At 31.5% G+C, this 17,606-nt stretch overlaps 1 protein-coding gene across 1 annotated transcript; it reads right to left on the minus strand.

Moving 5' to 3' along the window:
- Positions 1–4,705: 4,705 nt before the first annotated feature.
- On the minus strand, positions 4,706–15,640 carry LOC145322995 (uncharacterized). Its single transcript, XM_080165385.1, has 3 exons — positions 14,870–15,640; positions 6,147–6,311; positions 4,706–5,960 (listed from the first exon to the last, which is right to left on the minus strand). Exons 1-3 carry the CDS (start codon positions 15,467–15,469, stop codon positions 5,253–5,255), a joined length of 1,473 nt encoding a protein of 490 aa, XP_080021511.1. The 5' UTR covers positions 15,470–15,640; the 3' UTR covers positions 4,706–5,252.
- Positions 15,641–17,606: the final 1,966 nt, after the last annotated feature.

Genomic DNA, 17,606 nt, shown 5'->3' on the forward strand with positions numbered 1-17,606 from the left:
TCTATTTAAAACATGATGATTTTTTAACATTTTGACAACATTTTTGTGTGTGATATGATTATCCTATTCATCTGATTTTGGAATAATGATTCTTAGAACAACATGGTAAAGTATTATAATTCCTAAAAATTATAGTACGTCCTTTTAATGTATAATATATTTACGCTATTTTACAACAAATTTATGTACGTTTTCGTTTAGAATTAGAAATGTTCTGCTTATTAAGTTTTGACACTCTACAAAAGTAGTTCTTCATGTAAACTTTCTTATGATTTTAGAGCTGGTTTTGTTGGTTTTGTGCATCTATAGACTTTGTGTTATCTTGTTATAATTTATTTTCAATTTTTATGCAATCAATGGGTCTATTCTTTCAAATCATTGATTGGTCAAACATTTGAAAAGAAAATAAATTTGATTGTATAATATGTTATGTGTTAGTTTATAATTATATGTTTGTGTGTGTGATTTATGAATTTAATTTTTGGTACATATGCCAGTTTGGCAAATTAAATGATTTTTCTTTCTTTAAGGTAATTTAAATATACTAAAAAATCAAGGTCCGTTTTATCGATATATTATCTAAACAAAACAAATATATTTATAACTAGCGCAGCAATAACAAGTAACTTGTAAAATGTCTGAAAAATTTAAAGATGCCTGATTGATATAAAATCTAAAAGTTGATAATTCATTATTTTAAATTGTAAGCTATGGTTATAATGTTGTTGTGCTATAAATGAATATTTTATTTGTAAAACTATTCCATCGTTGTGTGTATTAGAATATTTTCACTCTGTTATAAAGTGCAAAAATGAGCAGTAAGTTTATCCTCCCAACTGTATGTATATAGTTCGTTGAAAGCCATAATGTTTTTAATTAATCAAGAGTAATCAAAAATTTTGACAGGGTATCCCTGTCACACCTACCCCAAAGCACAGGGATGCTGAGATAGGTAAATAACAAGAAAAAAATATTTTCTTCGTGCTAACACTACAATCCTCGTCAATTAGAAAAATGAACATCAAAATTATTGAGTAAAAGCAGTTTTACTGGTAAATAAAAAGTATAACAAAGTACCTAATTGTAATAGGAATCTAATTTTATCAGGTCAAAATTTGGTATTAAATAGCTATCAAGCCATCATGTTTCAAATACTGACTACCCAAAGGTGGAAAAAAGAGTTGCTATGCCAATATAATTGTATCTTACACTGTTACAGAAATCTATCTGAAAGATCTGATGTCAATAGAACGATTCTAACAGTCCTTAATGCATGCTTTTCCTTAATGGGCGGACAAAAGGTAAATTTACTAAGGATTCACAAAGATAGAATTTGATATTTAAATTAATGAAAGATTAATATTCCATTTGCATATCCCTGTATTTCATAAATAAAACCATTTTAAACCAACCACCCCATATCTAAATGTTTCCCAGCTTCTGCAATCTAAAAGACAAATTATTTTAAAATAAACATTACTTTTTTTATATTGTAAAATTTTATATTTTTATAAAGAAAAATATGTAACAAGATGTCTCTCTGTAGCTTAGGATCTCGCTTACAGCTGTACCAAGATCCTCCTCAATTTTTTTAGGCCCAGGGAAGGTTTATAATTATTTTTTCTAAAAAGAAATCGCAACTTGAGAAAAAGTTCAAACATCCTCCTCTCTGGTAATAATATGGGAAAGACGTTTTCTTTCAATTTATACAATCTTTTTACTTTAAATATATAACTATTGATTACTATATCTCATCCAAAAAAAATTATGAATTCAATAAAAAAAACTTTAAATTATCTCTATTGTTGCAATCAGCTAATGACTGAAAAGTCACCAAAGGTTTGAAGGACGAGTAAGAATTAGCAGTTAGCGATACTTGGTTATTAAGAGAGATAAAGCAGGGAGTAAGGGAGGGGACAATGGGCAATTAATTCAATTTAAGAGTTATCGCTGAAAGACTATGAAATCCAGATTAATCCAGACAATATGAAGGAAATTATAAAGGGAGAGTTAATACAATACAGAAAACTGTAAAATAAGAAAAGAGTTCCAAGAAAAAAGCATTCATTTGAAAATTAGATTACAAGCACATCAGACTGACATAATCATTCTGTAATTAATAACTATAAAAATCTCCCTGGAACCCATTCAACCCATAGCCCCATAACCCAAACTTTAATTGGGTTCTTCGAATGGTTATTTAACAAATATCACAATAAAGCCATGAAGTCATGCATCTTGAGGGATAAGGCAATAGATAAATTTTTGTGTGTCTTTAATTACAATGAAAAATATTCCATTTTGCTGATTATAAGTATTGGTTGAAAAGTTTAAATCAATAAATAGAAATTTAATAAAAAATAAAAAGTATTTAACGTGGTTTTAAAATTTTCGGTACCGGTTTAATTTACAGTCCAGTATCCTCTCCCTCTCTGCAAAAAAGTCCAATATATGTAATTGTTACAAAACAAGGATGACAACATCCATAAAAGCGAAGCACTGAAACTGTAGGACAAACGGACAATAACACATGTAAAGTGTCATAACTGAATAATCATAATATAAATGTATAAGAGTCAAAGCAAAATTGTAAGTAAATTTGTTGAAAAACTGCTTGATTCAGGATAATGTTTATGGACATACTTACATTTTTAGGACTTGATTATAGAGTTACTTCGCTTATTAAATTATACTTTGTTGTCCCAGGAATTAATATACCAAAAATCAGATCAATCGGATGATTAGATCACATAAAAATTTGTTGTTAAAAAAGTAAAACAATCAACATGTTTAAAATGGACGTACGGACATTTTGGTGATGATTATAGAGTTGCTACGCTTTCTAAATCGTACCTAACTACTAAAGGAATCACCATGCAAAATTTGAAATCGATAGGACAATTCTAACATGCCAAAATTAACGAAAAAAGCTATCCGTTACGGACGTACGGACGGACGGACGTACGGACGGACCGACCCTAATTATAGAAAAGCTTCGCTTTTAAAAATATCTAAAACATATCCTAAAATAACTGAAACCAAATCAAATATTAGGGAATAATTTAAGATATCTTTGAAACAATTAACTGAATAATTATCAAGAAACCATTAACTAAACTGAAAGCAAATTTTGGAGTAGCTTTACTTTTTAAAACGGCTAGTACTTTAATTCATGAAACTGTAAGTTAGTTAAAAGTAGAGGCGTGTGCTGAACACAGGCAGGAACAGATATTCTTAAATTCAATTATTCTATATTTGTGTTTTTTTCCGTTTTAATTGTAGGCCTATTTTTCTATCCCCCTCTCTTTCTTCCGCTTAGTGTAGTCCTAATGAATAATTTATTTAATCTACACAATTATAGGATTAATCAAATTAAAATTTTAAATACATTTCTGTGTTACTGGTGGTACATAGGGTAAAGTAAATCAGTGTCACCATGCTATTGTACAAAATTTCACACCCTGCGCCCACTTTAGCATCCTGTGATCGTTTTCTAGATTCACAATTTAAATTATTGGTAGCTTCTATTCATAGGACACTATTGATTTCTGAAGAATATAAATGAATAGCTATAATTGATTAGAGCATGCAATAACTTGAGCACTAAATTGAACATCACAATGTCTAACTAAACGCCACAGCTAGCTAAAACAAAATTAGATACTTGGTCAGTTTATATTCATCTATAATTATACACAGAAGTTTGTCAAACATTTTGTTTTCTTCAGATGAAAATATGAGGAAGAAAACTAGGAAATCGCTTTAAAATAGATTAAAGAAATTGACTGTTTACTTCTTTTTTCTAAAAATAAACTTCATTCAAAGTCTGAATGTAGAAAGTGGCCGCAGGTGCAATGTTGCTGGTCTAACAGTTGCTAACAAGCTCTATTCACTAACATCATTGATTTCACACAAATTTATGACCAAAAATCAATAAAAACCATCACAAAGACACAAACACCCAAGTTTATAAACTCAAAATACTCAACGGTAGTGTGGAGTTAAAATTGCAATGCAAAATTCAGCAATTTACAAAATTATTTCTTAAATTAAATTATATTATCCAATTTCTACAAATACAAGTAAAACTAATAAAAACTTAGTTATTGTTACCTAGAAAGGTTCAAAAATAATTGGATGAAAGTACCAAATCGTACAATATAACATTACTTCATTTTAAGATAGAATTTGTAATGCCGATACGGGAAAAACAGACAAGGTTACGAAAAGCTTTACTTTTGAAATTCTAAAATTATACCTTTACAAAAAAAAGATGTTAATGTACATTTCTGTAAACAATCTTTTAGCAAAAAAGATTCATGCTAATCGTTTTTCTTTTTTTGTTCAACTTTCAACCGTATGGGAAAAGAGAAAAAATCAATGAGTATCGAAATATATCATATTTGCACCATGTTAAAACTTACATTGTAGGATAAAAGAATATAATTAGCTGTAAATTTTACTATACTACTCACGAAAAAAATATTAAAAAACTTCTTTAACATCTTGTCACCAAAATAAGAGCAAGCTAACAATCTTGATGCAAAGCATATTTTATTTGTTTACAATTACTTTAATTATAAGGAAGTTACACATAATTCAAAGACAGAAAGACGTATAGGCAAGCGATTATTCATGGATTATAGAAGAGCTGCGCTATTATAATTTTAATGATAAAAAATTAAATTAATGAAATAAACAATAATTAATTTGTATCAATTTTATTAATAAGAAATTACCAACATCGAAAAACTCTAAACTAAACAATTATTATGATTTATATCATAATTAATCATTAATTTAATTTAAACATACTTTAGTGACCATTTACTATTTATAAAAGAAAGAAATTTAGAATGTTAATTTTTAATTTTGAAGATTTTTAAATGCAACTTATTTCTCGTTTAATTTTTAACTTAATGTCTTTCTTTCTTGTTTTTGAAAATTTTAAAGATTTATATACTGGATGAATTTATTTTAAATCACAAACTTAAAATGAAATCTGACTTTTATAACTTAACAATAAGAATAATAATAAAGTGTTCTATTATTTGGCGTCCAGTTTTCTTTTTTATGTAAAAAAGAAAATCACAAATTCACAATTAATTGTCTAAATAAAATTTAAAATTGACAGTATAAAAATGACTAGTTTTGTGATATGTTACACTACACACATAGATATTATTATCAATATTTTCTAACACTGAATGAAATAAATAGTTATTATTTTTTAAATAAGTTTAACCAAACTTTTAGTCAACCTCTATAGAGGATTGTTGGAGCCCTGTGGCCCCCGGCGTGCTTGTGGGCGGAGGGCTAGCCGAGCAATCACTAGCTGGCGGTGAACCACGAGTTGGTGAACCACTAGGCGACCTTCCAGCGGTCAAATAGATATGGTGCGGTGTTGGTATGACATAGGGAGAAAATCTGGCAGGTTTTCCAGGGGCTAAATCTGGTTTTGGAGACAATGGGGGCGGGGGAGGATGGTTGGCAAGTAGCTGAGGGGGAAGTACAACTCCAGGGTTGGCTTGTCTGAGGGCAGCAGCTAACAAGGACGGGTTGTACATGCCTAGCGTGGCCTGGACAGCACTATACCTGGCCAACAGCTCTGGAGGCAAGGGTGGCATACTACTGCCTCCACTAGCCATTGACATAGGCGGCATTCGTTGCATGTTATTGACTGTTGCAGCGGCTGCGGCGGCCGCTGCCGCTGCATTTCCGCCAGTACGGTATAACATCATTATGCGGGCCTTTTCGGCAGCCTCTAGTATATTGTTATTATCCTGCATACTTCCCGGGGCTCCTGGTGGCCGGAAACCGGCAAATGGATCCAAGCCTGGCATACCACCTGGCAGGCTGCTAAATCCATATGGCGAAGGGTAAGGATCATCTCCGTCCTGTGAGGAACTGTCACGGAATCCTTTGGCAAATGGGTTGGACTCGATCTTTAGTTTTGTAATCTGAAAAAAAAGAGAGTTATAATTTTTTTTACATTTGAATCTTGTTAACTTCAATAAATGTTCAGGCGTTTCTTATATTGAATTATAATTCTTGATAATGATTTTGTAAAATTAGTTTGTCTTGTTTTCTTATTTAGTGAACTTCGCTTTCATGGATGTTGACATTCATAAAACACAAATTCTTACCAATTGGTTTTGATATGCAGTGACGGCAGTGAACTGAGTCTCTGGGAAGACAAAGCTTCTGTACTGTTCCCTCTCAATGTCTCTGACAGGATCTGAGTGGGCACCTTCCCGCCTCCGCACTAGGTACACCCGCGGTTGGAACTTGTGCATAGAATTCAGAATCAACTAAAAAAAATATTTTTAAATTTTAAAAAGTTTTGATTATAGATTACGATAAATGCTATTTTTGCACGGGTGAATACTTTTTTTAAATTTTACTTTTTTGAATTATTTAAAAGAAAACATTGTTATCGCTTTAATAAGCTGCATCATAGTAAATAAACTTAAATAAAAATATTTATAATTCATATTTGTCTACAGTTGTTTACTTTGTATCAACTATAATTGTGTAAAGGGATAAAGTGTGTTTTTTTATAGGTAAAAACGAGTTAGAGGTGTTGTTTTCTTAGCTATTAAAGTCTATATATCAAGGTTATTCATTATTGTATCAATTATTTCTTTTTAAAAAGGCAATAATAATAAACTAAAGGTTGCATTTTGAATAAATTAAGTTTCAAATCCAAAAAAAGCCAGAAAATAGGAAACTTAAGAGAGGCTGAGATAGGTTTTTAACTTTTGGTATTTAATTCTTATGATCCTCCATTCCTTGTATCACTGATAATTTTTAATTGTTTAGTATGAAGTGTATTTGCTTAAGAATTATTCTTCTTGTCAAAACTATCTTACAGCTTCTTATTATTGGACAACTTTCCTCAAGTAAAATTTCGAAGATTTTTTTAAAATTTTGCATGATAAAAAAAATATTTTTTTCATTATGAGATTTATCTACAGAAAATTTTTTTTGCACCATGGACATTATGGCAGGGGAAAAAGTTGTTAGGATATAAACATGGAACTCATTTATTGTTCAGTTCGTTCACTCAGTAGGAGAGGAGGGGATAAGTAAAAGGTATTTTAGCCAACTGTGAATTTAATTTTCTTTGAGAATAAAAAAATTTTGTTCAACATAAGTATTAATATATCCATTCCAGAGTAGAAATTTGCTAATTTTTATTAACAAAAACCTATGTAAAAGTTTTGACTGTGTTCTTTATCCGACAATAATAATTCTCATGAAGCATCAGTCATGTGAATATCAAGTCTTATCATTTCAATATTATTATCACAAATATTTATTCAATCACACCAGATAAGTCAAAATTTAAAAAATCAGTCGCCAATGAGCAAACAAAAAAAGGTATGCACAATTTTTCTGTCTGGTGGATGTGATTGAAAAGTAATTATTTTGCAACTTGTTGCCAGATGATAAAACAAGAACGATGCTGGCCCAAAGAAAACTATTCTATTTTACAAAAAAAAAATATCACCAATAAAAAATGGATAAATTGTTAGTTTGAAACATAGCCTTCCATCTAATTACTTTAATAACAACTCAAAGCCTATACATAATTAATTTCAATAGTACTATAGAAAGAATTTTACTTTAATAAGAAAACACTTTTTTAAAGTTAAAACCTATCTTTACATAAATTAGATGTAACAAGATAAATTTAAGTTTCTTATCTGAGTTTGAATTTGAACCCAAGAATATTAAAGACAATGTTCACGGTGTAAAGATAACATGTGGGAACAAAAATAATAAAAAACTACATATCTGTTTTAGATTTAATGTTTTTCAGCTTTAAATTATGTATTATATAGTAATTTGGCATAATACGAATAAAATGTAGCCCATTATACTTAAAAATAAGGATCATGGAAAGAAAACGAAGTAGCTAATTTCGTCGTATTTTCACAGTAGCTTTTGATAGGTTAGTTAAATGTTAATAATTGCCCCGAGGGGTGAGGAAATTGGCCCTGCAGGAATAGAGCCCCCCCCCCCCCCCAAGGACTAGAAATAGAAGAAAGGCTACAGTGAATATACAACGAAACCCGCTACTTCGTTTTTTTCTTGACAAAGCCCAAATTGTGTCAAAAACCATCCATGTGACGTCACAAACATGAGGGATTATCCATCTCTTTTTTAGCGGTTTTCTTTTCCACTTCTCCTTTATTGCTATGTATTTTCTTGATATATTTCTTACTTTTTTTTATATATATCATGCATAATATTCATTACAACAAAGTACATATTGCCTTTTTATGTGTTTAATAAGAAACATTAGTCATAATTAAATGGTAAAATTTAAATACCTCACCACCTTTCCCCTTTTTTATTATGCAAAATCACCCCCCCCCCCTCATTCCTTACCTCCACTTGAGGAAAAAAATCATCTTTTGTTTTTTAATAAACAGTATAAAACTTATGCTCATTAAAGCATCATGTCTTTTTATTTATAACCAACTGAAGATTGTTTTTTAACATGAAACACTGTGTATTGGACTTATCAAATAAAAATAACATGTTTAATTAAACTGTGTTGATCACTCTATGTTATAAGCTCTATTAAGTGACTAAATATCGAGCACTCTAGTTATTCTTGTGATCATTTATACACATTGCTCCTCATAATTCTGGGTAGAGCTCTCTTATCAACAAGAAACTTTTCAAACACAGTAACAACAATGGCCATGGACAAAATCATCCTTGATTATTCTTTAAAGAATATACCTGTTCCCTCAAGGTTTAAGTACGAGAAGGAAGTAGCTTTTAGGCTGCAGAACTTTGCCAAAAATCTTTCTTTTAACCACTGGGCCAGATGCACAAACCAAACAAATATACATAAACCTTCTTTTGGCCTTAAATCAAACTGTGCTATTCCATTGTATAAGGAGGCCTTTGAATTAAAATCATTCAAAGAAGACCTTGTCAAGTTAATTTCAAACATAAAATATCGTCCACAAACAAATGAGTTTCAAAAACGCCTCAAAAATGACTGCAATACAATAAGAAACTCACCCGACATAATAGTTAGTGCAGACAAAACAGCTAATTTATACAAGATGAATTTAGCCCAGTATAAAAACCAACTTCTGGACAACATAACTAAGGATTACAAGAAAGTAAATATAAATGAGGTGAACAACACTAACTTAGAGGCAACAACTTTAGCCAATAAATTTGATGTGGCTAAAAAAGCTGAAATTCTTTCAGACACTTCAAGCTTTATTACAATCAAAGACCATAAAGAAGACTTTCCTGGTCGGATCAAATGCAGACTTATTAATCCTTCAAAAACTGAGATTGGAAAAATAAGCAAACACATCCTGGCAAAAGTCAACAAAGAAATTAAAGCCAAAACCGGTTCAAACCAATGGTCTAGCACAAAAGAGGCTCTAAATTGGTTTAAAGAACTATACAACAAACAAAGCCTTACATTCTTCCAATTTGATATTGAATCATTTTATCCAAGTATTTCAAAAGAAACCCTCTTAAAAGCAATTAATTTTGCTAAACAACACACCTGTATCAACCAAGATGAAATAGATATCATCATGCATTCTAGACAAACATTCTTATTTTCTGATGGTGAAGCATGGGTTAAAAAGAAGGGCGAAAAATTTGATGTTGCTATGGGCAGTTATGATTCAGCAGAGGTTGCTGAACTTGTTGGCCTTTTCCTTCTCAATGGCCTAGAAAACTTCATACCCCAACAATATATTGGTCTATACAGGGATGATGGACTAGCTGTGACAAATTTGAGTGGCCCAGGCGCCGAAAGTTTGAAGAAAAAAGTCACCCAACATTTTAAATCACTTGGTTTTCAAATAACCACAAACATATGCATCAAAGTTGTGAATTTTTTAGACACAACTTTAAACCTTAACAATGGAACACACAAACCATTCAGGAAAGAAACAAATCCTCCATGTTACATTAACACAAAGTCATGTCACCCTGCTAATGTAATCAAACAACTTCCCAATATGATAGAAAACAGAATTTCTGAGCTATCAAGTAATCAAACGATTTTTGAATCAGAGAAAGCCAAGTATGAAAAAGCTTTAAAAGCCTCAGGTTACAAGCATACTTTAACATACAAACTACAACAACAAAATCGAAACACTTTGCCAAAGAACAGAAAAAGGAAGGTAATTTGGTTCAATCCTCCATACAACTCTGCAGTAAAAACTAACATTGCCAAGGAGTTCTTAAAGTTAGTTGACAAACACTTCCCTAAAAACTCACCACTCCATAAATACTACAACAGAAACACATTGAAAGTTTCATATTCAACAATGCCTAACATGGGAAGTATAATCCAAAGCCATAACAAAAAACTACTGGGTGAATCAAACCTACCTAAAGAAAAGGGTTGCAACTGTAGAAATCCACAAGATTGCCCCCTGGATGGAAAATGCCTTACAGAAAGTTTGGTGTACAAAGCCCTTGTCACAGATGAAACAAACCAAACTAAATACCAATATATAGGGCTGTCATCTGGACCTTTTAAAAACAGATACTACAAACACTTGCACTCATTTAGACACAACAACAATGGTACTAAGCTTTCTGACTGCATTTCAAAGCTTAAAGAACAGAACAAGCCACACAGCCTAAAATGGTCAATAAAAGCCCTTGCAACGACTTACAACCAAAACTTCAAGAAATGCCAATTATGCCTGACAGAATGTGTTTCCATTGCCCATGCTTCAAAATCAACCACAACATCACTCAACATGAGAAATGAAGTCCTCAACCACTGCATACATCGGAAAAAGTACTTAATGGACCAAACTTAACCTTGTATGGCCATATTATAGCAATTTTTTTTATATATATCATGCATAATATTCATTACAACAAAGTACATATTGCCTTTTTATGTGTTTAATAAGAAACATTAGTCATAATTAAATGGTAAAATTTAAATACCTCACCACCTTTCCCCTTTTTTATTATGCAAAATCACCCCCCCCCCTCATTCCTTACCTCCACTTGAGGAAAAAAATCATCTTTTGTTTTTTAATAAACAGTATAAAACTTATGCTCATTAAAGCATCATGTCTTTTTATTTATAACCAACTGAAGATTGTTTTTTAACATGAAACACTGTGTATTGGACTTATCAAATAAAAATAACATGTTTAATTAAACTGTGTTGATCACTCTATGTAATACCACTCATAGTAAGAAAAAAATAGTTTTGCCTTCCCAAGGGACTCAAATAAAGCTGTCCTACTTTGGCTGGCGTTGACCCTGTTTCTAACTGCAAGTTTGCAATTTAAGACTTTGAAAATATTTATTGATATCGAAAGTTCAAATAACTCTCGTGTAATGTGTCTAGAAATGAGTTTTATGCCACCCAGAGAGAATTAGAGAGAGAGAGAGAGAGAGAGAGAGAGAGAGAGAGATACAGAAGCAGAACAGGAGAAAAAATTTAGAGACATTAAAGGAAAAAGAGACGCCAATAAAAAAGAGAAGGGGAAAAATGAGAGTTGAATCTTTAGATTGTGACACTAAGATCAATTATATCCAAAAAATACCATAGTAACACCGTAACACCAATTTTAAATGAGGGAAGACGGGTAAATAAATTTTTAATGAATTTGTAAATTGATCATTTTTTAGTAACCATTTAAGTTTTTAAGCTTGAAAATCTTATCAGGAGTAAAAATGCTGTCAATTTATTTATGTGATTGAGTTAGACGTACGACCGTTAGAAGAAACTTTGATTATAGAGAAGCTAGGCTACTTAAAAACTTTATCACAGAATCAAAGGGAATTACGTTGGATTTTGACCAATGGCAAAATTTGAAGAAAAGCTACGCTGTAAAAAAAAGGGAAATATAATAAGGAAGGAAGTGGATAAAGTTAGCTTTGTTAAGAACTACTAGACCTCAGGTTTCAGTTCTTTACCACGGTTCATATCATTTCATTTTATAATTATTAAATAGATTATCAAAATATATAGAAAAATCATCTTTTCAAATGCATACTTTGTAAAATGAAAGTTGAAAGAAATTACTTATTTTGGACGTATGGAAATAAAACCTAACCAACTCCTCCCCGCCTTAAAAAGCTCATGGCTTTATATAACCTTACTTAACATAAAAATTAAAAAAGTAAGCATCTTAATAAGTACGTCCATGGTGGGGGGGGGGAGGGGTCATAGGGTGATTACCACTCCAAAAATAGTTTGTAGGTAGCATACAAATATTACTCCAAGTAAGTATTGAACATCTACAACCTCTCTAAAATATCTTTAATTTTGAATAAAAATAAATTGAGCTGCTTTTTCATTTCATGGTTTCAAGGGACTAACAATTTCTTTTTGATGGTAAAACAGCAAAACAAATTTACAAATTTTTTTCTTCTGCAAACGAAGTAAAGCTTTAAAATATCTAAATATCACATTGTCAATGAAATTCCCCCCTCTAATTTGGCCACAATTCTGCCCCAAGCGTCCGCAGTAATTGGAAATATAAGAGGTCAATTGGAAAGAAAGGAAATTTTTACTTCAAGCCTATTTGACTTTAATGTGTCAAATGTTATTTGTTTTTGTCAGGGTTTAATTTTCAGCACAGCTCATTTTATACACAAAATATATATATTTTACTGTTTAGAGTTAATTAAATTAATTTTTAAAACTACCAATTTTAAATGTATATATCAAATATCAGAAAACTAAATCGACCACAAAAATGAAATTGCTCTAAACTTTATTTTTCCTGCTTATTGTTAAAACTGTTATTTAAGCTTTCAAGCCAGAATTAAAAATAGGAATATAGATTAAAATATGTTGTAAATAGCAGGGAGTAAGGGAGGGGACAATGGGCAATTAATTCAATATAAGAGTTATCAAAGAAAGGGCATGAAATCCAGTTTAATCCAATAAATTTGTAGGAAATTATAAAGGGATTGTTAATTGAATAATAGATTTTCATAGCGTCATGTAAAGTGAAATCACAACTTGTTTTTGATGAAATATATTGAGGTTTTTTGGTGTGATTTTTATATCAAAAGATTATTGGATCCGGCCAGCTGCTAGCAAGAATATGACTGCCCCTTTTTATTCTGTTTATTTCCCTAGCCCCTTGCCCCCACGTCCCTTCTCCCTTCTCCCCGTCTGCTACATTCCAAACTAACACAACGAGTGTTTATTTCCCTTCCCCCCACTTCCCTTATCCCTTCTCCCCGTCTGCAATATTCAAAACATACATAACGAGTAGCGGCATTCTATGCGCAAGTCCCCAAACTCAGTCAGAAACTGCTAAATTCTTGCACATTCCCTTTAAGCCAGTCCCCAAAGTCTGAGACTCCTAAAAATTGAATATTCGATCCATTGTCCCCTCCCTTACTCCCTGTGTAAATAGGCAACCTATACTTCATAGGTTAAGATAGTAATTTTTTATGTGATTCCAGCAAGCATTTAAAACATAAGCTTTTCAATTTTAAAAGGAAACCTCAATGCATTTTTTATAGTAAAAAATTCCTTAATTTTATCAAAAGAAAATAAGTATAAGATCTACTTAATTTGGAAATAAATTCAGAGTCAGATATAATAAACAAAAAAAATATCAAGCAATGGCGTTTCATTCCTTTAGGGCTTTAAGCTGCACACACACACACACACACCAATACAAAGTTATATGCATACAAATTATGCTTCCCACAAAATGGTGTGGCTACGATTAAACCAATGGTTTTGTATGAAATTAAAGACATAAATAAAATGCTTCCTAAAAGCCGCTATTTCTAATTCATTAGTTAAATCACAATATTTCCAAGTAGCTTTATATAGGTTTAAATCAAGTTTTGTACTTTTCTTAGGAGTTATCCCAAAAGAAATATATTTTAGAAGAAAATACCGACATTTAATAATTTAAGGATCAACGAACCAAAATAAACTATTTTAAAATTTAAAATGGAAAGAAAACTATGGGGGCTCTAACCCTGCGGGGCAATCATTAACATTTACCTAATTTAACTGTTAAAATAACCGACAAAACTCGCTACTTCATTTTATTTTCATTTTAAATTTTTGAAATTTAAAATGGATGCAATTTTGAATTTTAAGATATACAATTCTCCCCCCCCCCCCCCTCCCTGAAATATAAAAGTTTCTCATAGCTTAAAGGCTTTATAACGACATTTACCATTTATATAAAAAGAGGGGGAAATTGGGAGGGGGGGGGGATTAAGAAATTTCAATGGCGTTTTTATTACATTTGATTTGATATTTCCGTCGAGAATTTGATTGGTGGAATAAAAACCAGTTGGCTTCAAGAACTAGAAGCAAGATTTTTTTGTTTGTCCGTTAAAATCTAGCAAACCACTAAAGTGATTTAATTCTACTTATCAGGGAAGCTATATATAAGTCCTAAGACGTTTCAGATCTAAGTCTACGGATTGTTTTAGGCTATTTTTCTAATCTCTCCCATTCCCTTCAAATGAATGCTAAGAGTGAAGCCGCAAGTAAAAGATAAAGTATTCAGGTTTAAGCTATAGTCCTTTTAATGGCCGGAACAAAAGGTGTCTTTAAGGGGAGCTTTTTACAGGTGACTAGGTTGTTTATGTACATTTTATATCTCCTACAGAGTTTAGAAATCTCCCATTTGGGAAAGGGCCTCTAGAGGCTAATTGTAAAGCCGTTAGATTCTAATGCATGACCACACATTCGATTAATATACTAATAAAATTAAGCCAAAACAACTCTCAAAATTGCAAAGAAAGATACATGTATTTGTCCATTAGGGATCTTATAAATTCTTTTTCAGATATAAATAGATAACATCTTCATATTATGACAAAAGAAAAAATAACTAAAAAAATGTTTTACCTGTCCAGTGTTATCAGTTTCATTATTAGTGACCTTGACTTTTTCAAAGCTGACAACTTGTTTATTAAGTTGTTCTGGTGTGAATGGACCATCCGGATGTGGATATATTCTGTGTGGGGGAGCAGGATCAGCCTTGCCAGCCACCAGCCAGGCTGATCTGTGGTACGCATATCTGTATCTCTTGTTATCACAGGGTACAATATCAAGCAGGACAAGATACTTTACTCCAGGCTCAGCATCCAGGTTACCAAAACTAACCCTCACAGTTGGAAACATCCGCCGTCCTGTTCTCGTAATAATCATCTCAGTTCCAAATTCACAAAATTTATCCCACAAGTCTTTATTGTCTAGAGTACAGTGCACCCTACTTAATTCTGGACAATTACACTTCTCCTGAACCTTGGGCTTTTTCTCCTTCTTCTTGAGTTTATCAGCTTCTGGTTTAGTTCTGGTCCCTTCGTTATCATCATCTCCTTCTATATCAATTTCTTCCTCCTCCTCTGTTTCCTCTATCTGTTCTTTCTTGGTATTGCTGATGATTGCATCTATGGAGAAATTTGTTCTTGGTTTGGCTGATATTAATAAGCTTCCTTCCAACATTTTAAAGCTTTTAAAGTTTTAATATGATATAATTAACACAATAATTTTCTAAATTTCAAGGTTTTTAATTGGTAATATTAAGTAATGTTAATTTTGATGACATATGTATCACTTAAATCTTTCATGATAATTCACATCCTGTGCACCACAAATGAAGCACTTTAAAAGACTGGGGCGCTTTTCACACTCCCAAAGTGGAAAGGGAGAAGAAAAATATATTTTTCAAGGGACGCGGGTGGGAGAATGAACTCACAAGTATGGTGGCGAAAGCTGTTTGATATGTGGACGTGGTGGAGTAAGAGAATGTAGGTGTGAAGGGAGTGGGAGGCAGGGTGTGAGTATGTGAATTGGGTTTAGATGGCCAAACCTGTCGACCAATAGAATTTATCTCATGTCTGTGGGGGAAATTGGGGGGAATAAAAAGAGGAGTGGAGAGTGAAAATACTTGGTAAAAAGGGGAGGATTGCGGAAGGGTGCTGTCAACAGAATTTGTGACTGTGGGGTTTCAGCGGCAAATCTGTGTGTGCTCGCCTCACAGATAAAATTACTTTGGTCTAAAATAAACAAAATACATTTTTTTTCAAAAAATAAAAATGGATTTATAAAATATAATAAAAATGATATGTAATAATAAATATTACCATTGAAATGATAACAAATTACATTTAAACATTTCATAAATCACTATAGAAGCTCCATCTCGTTACCGTCCCTGTTTGCTACAAGAAAATAGCCTAAAACCAATAATTTGAAGCTTGCCTGAAATTCCGAAAAGACTAGAAATATTCAAGATATATCACAAAATTTAAGTAATAAAACTTTAAACAAATTAAAAAGCACCAAAAAACCAAACAATAAGCAACTCTTTTTGTATAATTTTAATTTTTTTTATAATTTTTGTCCATTGTGGTAGCATTGTGTTTAAAGCTACTAAAGTTTGGTAGGTAGAAATGATAGTGAGGGTACAATATAGAATAATATATAATATATATACATACAGACCTCAATTATAATGCATTCCACCATTTCAATACTATACATATATACATTATACAAGTATCTTTAACTCTTAACAATATTATGGGAATTTCAATTAATTGTCATACAATTCATTCAAAACTTTAATGATTTTCTAATTTTACATTTACTATTTCTTTCACTGCTTTCAATCAAAATATCAAGAACTTTTATATATATAAAAATATTATATGTCATATTACTTAATATTTTCAAAACGGCTGATATATTTAGATATTCTTTTTGGGCAGCTTTTTAGAACATTAGCTATAGTATAGCTAATGTTCTAAAGACTGAGGGCGTAGCCACTTATGTTTAAATGTTTTCTTCAATCAATATTTAAACCCCATGATAAAATATATTTAGATTTTTTATGTATGTTAGATATTTAGACATATTTAATATAAAAATACATTCAAATAAATTTATGAGCTTTTTTATTAACATAACTCGCAATATGATTTATCTTTTTAAATTTTGTTAGATATTATGATAAAAGATATGAATATGAAGTGTAATTATTACTGGGGCAATTGCAGGGCTCGGCAGCAGCGTATGAGTAACCAAAAATCTGCTTTAAAACTTATAAAAAAAACTGCTGGATGTAAAATCTGTTTCTAATAAATCAATCCATCCTTTCAGTAAAATTAAATTATTCTAACGAGTTTAAATTGGCAGCAAACGCACTACTGCCGAGCCCTTGGTAATTGTGAGCCCCAGACCCTTACTGAGTTATTAATAGCCTATTTGCGAGTTTATATGACGAGAGAATAATGAGCAGTCACTATTCTTTAGAATGGGATAAATCTTATCAATAAAATGGATATAGAATACGTGGATATTGCGACAGGGGAGTTTTTGTCGTCAATTTTGGTTGCTAATATAGTCCTCAAATATTGGTCAAACGTTCCTCCATGGTCAAGGAGAGAGAGGTAACGTTATTTTAGCAAGCAGGGAGAAACATTTTATCAGTGTATGCGAGAATCAGTCACATTATTCACGTATTTTATATCCATTATCAAGAAATACAATTTAAGAGTTAAAAATAAAGGCATGCAGATTTATAAAAGATTAACATATAACTAATAACCAATATACTGGACCCTACCAATAGAGTCTC

This window comes from Acartia tonsa, chromosome 1 (genome assembly GCF_053477335.1).
Source record: "Acartia tonsa isolate MP-2025a chromosome 1, ASM5347733v1, whole genome shotgun sequence".
Taxonomy (NCBI): domain Eukaryota; kingdom Metazoa; phylum Arthropoda; class Copepoda; order Calanoida; family Acartiidae; genus Acartia; species Acartia tonsa.

Bases quoted from the DNA above. Each gene is read 5' to 3' on its own strand.
- LOC145322995 (XM_080165385.1), bottom strand. From the start codon at position 15,469: ATGTTGGAAGGAAGCTTATTAATATCAGCCAAACCAAGAACAAATTTC. The intron at 6,312-14,869 runs GTAAAACATTTT...TATTTTTTTTAG, and splicing joins AAACTGATAACACTGGACAG to TTGATTCTGAATTCTATGCA. The intron at 5,961-6,146 runs GTAAGAATTTGT...CTTTTTTTTCAG, and splicing joins CTGCATATCAAAACCAATTG to ATTACAAAACTAAAGATCGA.